Source organism: Dendrobates tinctorius, unplaced genomic scaffold, assembly GCF_039654945.1.
Source record: "Dendrobates tinctorius isolate UK_male_01 unplaced genomic scaffold, ASM3965494v1 ptg000275l, whole genome shotgun sequence".
NCBI lineage: Eukaryota > Metazoa > Chordata > Amphibia > Anura > Dendrobatidae > Dendrobates > Dendrobates tinctorius.
In genome coordinates this window covers 1,017,270-1,025,497 of record NW_027361942.1, presented here as the reverse complement: position 1 = coordinate 1,025,497, position 8,228 = coordinate 1,017,270, and the positions used below count along the sequence as shown (strand labels likewise).

The window sequence follows — 8,228 nt, the reverse complement described above, 5'->3', positions numbered from 1 at the left end:
CCGTATAGGAATGAGGCCACAGCGCAGGTCTCTGTCTGTCCTGGACTCCAGGGTGCAGCCAGTAGGAGGCAGCGGATGTGATCGTTCAGATCGCTGCCGGCAGACTCTAAAAAAAACAAAAAAAACAAAAAAAAAACAAAAACTTTATTTTTTATATAGCGCTAACATATTCCGCAGCGCTTTACAGTTTGCACATATTTTCATCACTGTCCCTGATGGGGCTTACAATCTAAATTCCCTATCAGTATGTTTTTTTGGAGTGCCCGGAGGAAACCCACGCAAACACAGGGAGAACATACAAACTCCTTGCAGATGTTGTCCTTGGTGGGACTCGAACCCAGGACCCCAGCGCTGCAAGGCTGCAGCGCTAACCACTGAGCCACCGTGCTGCCCATGACTCTATAATGGATGCCAATCTGCAGCCGCTGCGGAGGACGGTGCCAGGACGTTGTGATGTCCTCTCGCCATCAATGTGAATATCACATACATAGACCCCCAGACTAGGTGAAACGGTCCCACTATGGTGGTCCTTCTGGGTGACATACAGGACTGCTGCTGGGGAAAAGGCGAGGTATTAAATGGAATCTGGCAGCAGGTATTTGTCTGTAATATGACAGCAGCATGGTGTCGGGGCAGAGACCCTGATTCCTGCAATGTGGCACTTACTGAGCTGCTCTGTTTTCTCTGCTGCAGATCTAGCAGTGCTCTGAATGTTGAGCTCTGCACAGCCCCGTCCACACCTCTGATTGGCTCTCGTGTACACTGTGAATAGCCAGAAAGCTGCCAGTGTTGGTGGCGAGGTCACACAATGCTCACTAATAATCTCCTGCTGATAAAATTGCAGCGAGCAGCGCAGTGACATGTCTCCGCCCAACCATCTTGATGCTCTCCGATGGCAGGGAAAAAATTCTGCTGACAGATTCCCTTTAAGTAAAAGCGACCATCATCTCCATGACAACCACTGGGCCGGGCTGCGACTTATCTGCTGGTAGTTGTAAGAGACCTCACGGCACAGCCCTGACGACACATAATGAAGGCGGACGCAGCACTTGCTCTCCCACCGTGGAGGGGGCACCTCACTTACCCACCTTGTAAGCCCCTCCCTATCCCGCCTCGTAAGCCCCTCCCTCTCCTGCCTCGACGGCCCCTCCTGCCTTGTCGGCCCCTCCCTCTCCCACCTCGTAAGCCCCTCCCTCTCCCGCCTCATCGGTCCCTCCCTCTCCTGCCTCGACAGCCCCTCCCTCTCCTCGTAAGCCCCTCCCTCTCCCGCCTCATCGGTCCCTCCCTCTCCTGCCTTGTCGGCCCTTCCCTCTCCCACCTCGTAGGCCCCTCCCTCTCCTCGTAAGCCCCTCCCGCCTTGTTGGCCCCTCCCTCTCCTGCCTCGACGGACCCTCCCTCGCCTCGTAAGCCCCTCCCGCCTTGTCGGCCCCTCCCTCTCCCACCTCGTAGGCCCCTCGTTGATGACACATTATCTACAGGAGAATCGGCCGCACCATGTAAGAAATCAATCATTTATTAGAATCAAACCAAACAGCAAAAGAAAAGTCACATCAGCCAGAACATTTGTGAGAGGACGGCGGCGGCACTGAGGCCAGGGGCATACTGGGGGCCATATCTACAGATCCGGAGTAATGCAGCCCGGCTGGCCAGGTCCTACTCGTGGCTCCTACCTATGTCAGCACCTTGGCCCTCAGGAACCTGATCAGCCAAGGATGAACACGGGGAAAAGAAAGACTCTAAATTACAATCATCAGACATAAAAGACTCCAATAATAATGTGCAAATCTGCACTCCCTGAGAGCAAAGAGAAGCGTCAGCTCCAATGCTGAACTCTCCAGAAAATCCAGATCAATGAGGTGCGGTCTGTACACGGGGGTCACCAGAGCGGAGTGGTGGATCTGTTATCAGGCCTCGTTCAGACCAACGGACCAGACACAGCGCACACACTGGTGACAGCCAATATGCGACATGGACCCGCTCCTGACATTCGTCTGAACGAATCGGAAAAGGGAAGGCGATAACGTCACCGGGGTGAAGGTCGGGAGTCGTAGAGAACCATAAAGCCCAGAGAGTGGAGGAAGATGGGGCTAATCTGATGGGGCTAACCTAACGGGGCTTGTTCGGACTCCAAGGTGACTGGGGCAGTTTCTACTCTTCTTGCATCTACAGATCCTTGTTTTGGTGGCTTCTGTTATCTCCCGAGGAAGGATCCAGACGCATTGCCACCCTCACCAGCATCAATCATAATTTCTGACTTCATTTTTTAGTTTTCTTGATCCTCTTTACCTTGAGGATTCACCTGGAGGATTCAGCTGTGGAAGTGATCTTTACAGTAATGACTTCAGAAGAGCGGGGTAGTTTGGTGTCCCCCAACCAGTAACTGGGTCCCAACTGGGAGCAGCACAAAATCCTTGTGCGAGAACCTGGTCATCAAAACAAGAGAGGTGACATCCTTCTGTGACCTGTGGGTGAGAGGAGAAAGTGTCAGGGGATCATTCGGATGGGTGCTGGAAGGTCAGGATGGCAGGTGGCCGGTAGCTTAGGTCACCTGGGATCATTAGACAAGGGGGTGCGGAGGTGGTCGGAGGTAGACTAGGACAGCTGGGATTGCTGCCACATGTGAGTCTTGGAGTGTCACCTGTGCACAGTGAATATGTCCGTATATATCTGATCTTGCTGGTCGTGTCCAGGCTGCAGTCATCGCCACCACAATCCTCCATGCCTCATGAAAGGCAATTCTGTGCTGGATGAAACACCGGCACCACATGGTCCATGAATACAACTTACATCATATAGGGCATCGTTGCCGTTCCCACGTACACGGTACAGCGCTGGATTCACAAAACCCAAAGGGGAGAGACCTCTCTGTATCCGCTGGTCATTAATTAGGGCGAGAATCCCACCGAACACCGGGGTGGAGGCCTGCAACGTGACAATGCGGGGACAGGGATGACTATCAAGAGACCACGCTCTGAATGCGGTGATGTGAGTACAACCCATCTACACCCACCGCACGTCATTCAGGAACTTTCCGGAAAGAGGAGAAACTGGGACACGAGTGAGAAGAGGGGGCATGATGGAGGATACTAAGAAGGAGGCTGGGAGAAGAGGAGGGAAGAGGAGGGAGAGACCAGAGGAGAGGAGGGAAGAGGCAGGGGTAGAGGAATGAGAGAGGAGGGAACAGGCCAGGGGATAGGAGATAAGAAGCCAGATGAGGTCAGAGGAGAGAAGAAGGGAAGAGGCCACAGGAGAGAAGGCAATAGACCATGGGAGAGGAGAAGGTAAGAGGCCGGGAGAAGAGAAGGGAAAAGAGCGGGAAAAGTGACCAGAGGAGAGGAGGGAAGAGGCCAGGGGTGAGACCATGAGGAGGGAGGAGAGTAGAGATGAGGGAAGAGGAGGAGTCCGGGAGAGTGGGTGAATGAGGCCCAGGGGTAAGAAGACCAGGGGGAGGGGGAAGAGATCAAGGGAGAAGTGAAAAGGCTGGGGAAGAAGGGACCAGAGGAGGAGACCATGCTCAGAATGCTGTGATGGGTTGTACTCACATCTACACCAACCATGTCATTCAGGAACTTTCCGGAATGAGGAGAAACTGGGACAAGAGTGAGAAGAGGGGGCATGATAGAGGATACTAAGGAGGAGAGCGGGGGAGAGGAGGGAAGAGGCGGGAGAGATAAGAGGAGAGGAGGGAAGAGGCCGGGGATGAGACCATGAGGAGGGAGGGAGGGAGGAGAGATGAGGGAAGAGGAGACCGGGAGAGTGGGTGAAGGAGGCCCAGGGGTAAGGAGACCAGGAGGAGGGGGAAGAGGCCGGGGAGAGGAGGGAAAAGGCCGGGGGAGAAGAGACCAAAGGAGAGGAGGGAAAAGGCCAGGGGAGGAGGCCACGCTCGGAATGCTGTGATGGGTTGTACTCACATCTACACCAACCATGTAATTCAGGAACTTTCCGGAAAGAGGAGAAACTGGGACAAGAGTGAGAAGAGGGGGCATGATGGAGGATACTGAGAAGGAGACCAGGGGAGAGGAGGTAGAGGCCAGAGGAGAGGAGGGAAGAGGACGAGGGAGAGGCCAGGGGAGATGAGAGAAAAAGGGAAGGCGTCCAGGAGAGAGAAAAAGGGAAGGGGTCAACGGGAAAGAAAAGGGAAAGGGGTCCACGGGAGAGAAAAAGGGAAGGGGCAGGGAAAAGACAAGGGAAGAGGCCGGGAGAAGAGACCAGATGAGAGGAAGAAAGGCTGGGATGAGACCATGAGAAGGGAGGGAGGAAGGAGAGAAGAGATGAGGGAAAAGGAGACTGGGAGAGGGGGTGAAAGAGGCCCGGGGTGGAGGAGGCCAGGGGGAGGGGGAAGGGATCGGGGGAGAGACCAGAGGAAAGAAGGGAAAAAGCCAGGGAAGAAGCCGGGAGAAGAGACAAGAGGAGAGGAGGGAAAATGCCGGGAGGATAGAAAAGACCAGTGGAGAGGAGAGACCAGAGGAGAAGAGAGGAGAAAAGGCCGAGCAGAGAGGAAGGGAGAAAAGGCCGGGGAAGAGGAAGGGAGAAAAGGCCGAGGGGAGAGGAAGGGAGAAAAGGCCGAGGGGAGAGGAAGGGAGAAAAGGCCGAGGGAAGAGGAAGGGAGAAAAGGCCGAGGGAAGAGGAAGGGAGAAAAGGCCGAGGGGAGAGGAAGGGAGAAAAGGCCGAGGGGAGAGGAAGGGAGAAAAGGCCGAGGGGAGAGGAAGGGAGAAAAGGCCGAGGGAAGAGGAAGGGAGAAAAGGCCGAGGGGAGAGGAAGGGAGAAAAGGCCGAGGGGAGAGGAAGGGAGAAAAGGCCGAGGGGAGAGGAAGGGAGAAAAGGCCGAGGGGAGAGGAAGGGAGAAAAGGCCGAGGGGAGAGGAAGGGAGAAAAGGCCGAGGGGAGAGGAAGGGAGAAAAGGCCGAGGGGAGAGGAAGGGAGAAAAGGCCGAGGGGAGAGGAAGGGAGAAAAGGCCGAGGGAAGAGGAAGGGAGAAAAGGCCGAGGGGAGAGGAAGGGAGAAAAGGCCGAGGGGAGAGGAAGGGAGAAAAGGCCGAGGGGAGAGGGAGAAAAGGCCATGGAAGACGAGGGAACAGGCTGGTGAAAGAAGAGACCAAGGTAGGAGAGAAGACAGAATTAGACCAGGAAGGCCGGAGGTCTGGGTGGGTTGTCGAAGGATGGTGGGCACAAATTAGCTGTTTATTTCTAGACTATATTTTCTAGTCACAAATGTAGTCAAACATGCACAGGAGGATTGTTTTTGGATACTCACAGAGGTTCCCGACACCCAGGGGACTGGGACACGATTCATCACTACCCAGTAGTTGTCAGACAGAGCTGCCACGTCGGGATATGCCCGGCCGCTGCGGTTGTAGTAACTCTCCGGTGGCATCTTCACTGAGGACGTGAAATACTTTGACACTGCAGAGACCTTTGGGATACACGAGGAGGGTGACCCACAGAGCTCCTTTGTCCTGTCCAGCAGGTACTAGGACATCATGGCACCTTACCTGGTAGTCGGGCATCGAGAAGATATTGCTGAACCCTCCCCCGCTGATGTAATCTGTCACCTCAAAAGTGACCTGGAATGGGTTCTTAAAAGACGTTCCTCCCACAGTGGTCACATAGGGGCTGTGGAAAGACACAGGTGTGAGGCTCCCAATGTCCAGTGCATGGACCCCCGGGTTCATGGTACACGTGGCCTCTCACCTGGAGGCCGGGAAACTCGGGCGGAACACGTTTTTGTCTTTAGACACTTGTCGGCATCCGGCGCCATCATCACCTGCAAAAATCAGCAGCAAACAGTCACTGAAGGAGAGTTGTTGGGCACAAGAGAGGCAAAATAAAGTCCTTCAGAAGAATCAAAAAATCCACAGGTATTCTGGTGAAATGTGGATGTATACAATGTAAGAACCAGACTGGCTGCACAGGAGAACTCGAAGATGCAGTGCAGACATTGCACATATATGTCCTGTGATGATCGATCCGGCAGCTAAGCGCACATCATACAGGACACTGTTACCGGCAAGGGCAGCGTTTGGTATATGCCATCACATGTGGGGGATTCTATAGGGACGACCATTCCATCCTGACAGAATCGCATAGGTGAACATGCGCCTTCATGTTCTCTGGGTAAAGGTTCACCAAGATTGATGGCTCGTATGAGACCGGCACATAGCAGTGACCCCAATGGTCTGCGTTTTGGGGGCAGATTTCTGGAGCCAGTGTTTCTGGAGTCAGTGCGGGGACCCGGTGGTGACCGAGGCTTATGGACCCTTGGAAGTAAATGAGTGACGTGACCTCAGTCCATTCTTACGTAGACTCGTGGCTTGATGGGACGTCTGATAATTAGGAGTTGTGTTTCCTTGTGAAGCTGGAGGAAGGCGTTTCACGTACAGCTGTCGCTCGCCTCGGTTCCTCCACTTTCTGGATTCGCACATGTCACCGCAATAAAAACCCAGTGGTGATCGCAGCTATGTACAATCTTATGTCTTGACAAAATAGAGGGAAGACATTTCCTGAGGGATCGTCAGCGCGTTTCCATGGCAGCAGTGGCACGGCTGTGTAGACACTATCCCCCAATAAAAATGAGACCTTTCCTGGAAAGATCCACTCATCAGTCAGGTGAAATCTAACACGTGCCAATCAGGCAGGGAGCGCACTGCGGGCACGCACCCAACGATCTCTGCAGGAACGGTAAAAACGTGCGGCCATCCGGACCCCCGACTCTTGGTGAAGGGTGGATATTACCATCTCATGCTCTGTGTTTTCTGGAGAACGTCTTCTGAAGGTCTAGTTATGGGGGAATGGAGTCTAGTCTGTGCTGGGGTGCAAGCTTCTCATGGTGGATCGTAGGGGGGGCCTGAGCGCAGCCGCTCCTTGCTACACTCTGGGTTCCTGCTCCATCAGACGGGAGTGGGGGGCTGCTGCAATATGACAGATGGGGCTCCACCTGCCTCTGCGTCACATTCACCCATGGCCACGTCTTCAGATTGATCGATACTTCGCTCATTGTTTGGATTTTCAATATTTTCTTCAACTTGAGTTCAGCCTCTCACCCTAATGTGCGTCCCCAGAAGATAGCACAAACTATGGGGGGCAGGAGCCAACTACCCCAAAGTAGGGGAAGCATCAGGCAAGTTCCCTGGATCAACGTCCTATTGATGACGTGAAGGTTATAATTTGTCGCCCCATAAATTGGTGTCAGCGTATAGGGGATGTGAGGAATGAATCACAAGGAGGAGCCCCGATTACAGCAGGGTACAAGCACAAGTCCTTACATCAGGGCTCGCTATCGATCTCTGTCCGTGACTATGGACGGTCCACTGTCCAGGACAATCCGTGAGGCCCCACAGATGAGGAGAGTTGTGAACCCTACTTGAATCTAGTTACCTGATGCAAACAGGATGGTGAGGCCCCGGGCAGCCGCCTTCATGAACTCCACGTTGATTCTCTGCATGAAAGCCAGGGAAAGACTATCTTCATCATCACCGTAGCTGATGGTGTGGACCCAGGGGAGAGAGGTCATGTTACTCAGCAGTAATATCCAGTCTAGGAATGGCTCCTGGGACTCGTGGCGACCTGAGGAAAGGAGTCACACTGGTGAGCCCACGTACAGTGCAGGGAGGCACAAAACCTCGAGAGAGGCACCCAAACCTAAAACTTACCGGGGTTACTGAACACCCAGGTGGATATGTTGGCGCCCATACTCATGATGTACTCCACATCCAAGCTGGCCTCTATTCCGGCCCGGCCTCCGCCCTGCTGCCCGACCACCTGATCCACCTCACGGCGGTGCTCAAAACTTTTTCCAAAGAGGCTCATAAACTCAGAGAGGTCAGCAGGACTGAAGTACTGCTCCAGAAACTGAGAAGAAATCACAGATGTGTAAGAAAGCATCCGCCAATCCTCTCGCTCTGTTCATCACCTCCAGGACATTAATAGGGTACATCAGACGAGGGTCTCCTCGCAGTGATATATTGATCTGACCAAACCTCTTCACCATGTGCAGAGGTCAGTCCTGACTCTGTGACACGAGAAGATCATCTTCTACTCACATAGGAAGCTCAAGATTCCTGACAGAGGATTATCCAGGGGACATATGCCTGAACCCGGGTAGGATGCACTCCAGATCCTGGGAAACCATCTGGTCCTGTTCCTCACAGAGACATATGACTGACATGTGTTCCTCTAGTCCAGGGTGCATGGAGCCCGAACCTTATGCTACCACACAGGTGTCCAGACACCATA

The 8,228-nt window shown here is 53.8% G+C and overlaps 1 protein-coding gene across 2 annotated transcripts in view; it reads right to left on the bottom strand.

Annotated features, from left to right (window-relative positions):
* Positions 1-1,497: 1,497 nt before the first annotated feature.
* Positions 1,498-8,228, bottom strand: part of TPP1 (tripeptidyl peptidase 1) — a 51,522-nt gene continuing 44,791 nt past the window's right edge. For both annotated transcript variants that reach the window (XM_073559814.1, XM_073559815.1), the window contains 7 exons: positions 7,646-7,844; positions 7,371-7,559; positions 5,688-5,760; positions 5,489-5,609; positions 5,251-5,409; positions 2,788-2,922; positions 1,498-2,462 (listed from right to left, as the gene is read on the bottom strand). In XM_073559814.1, coding sequence (XP_073415915.1) covers positions 2,328-2,462; positions 2,788-2,922; positions 5,251-5,409; positions 5,489-5,609; positions 5,688-5,760; positions 7,371-7,559; positions 7,646-7,844 — 1,011 coding nt within the window. In that variant the 3' untranslated portion in view covers positions 1,498-2,327. The remainder of the gene's footprint in view (positions 2,463-2,787; positions 2,923-5,250; positions 5,410-5,488; positions 5,610-5,687; positions 5,761-7,370; positions 7,560-7,645; positions 7,845-8,228) is intronic.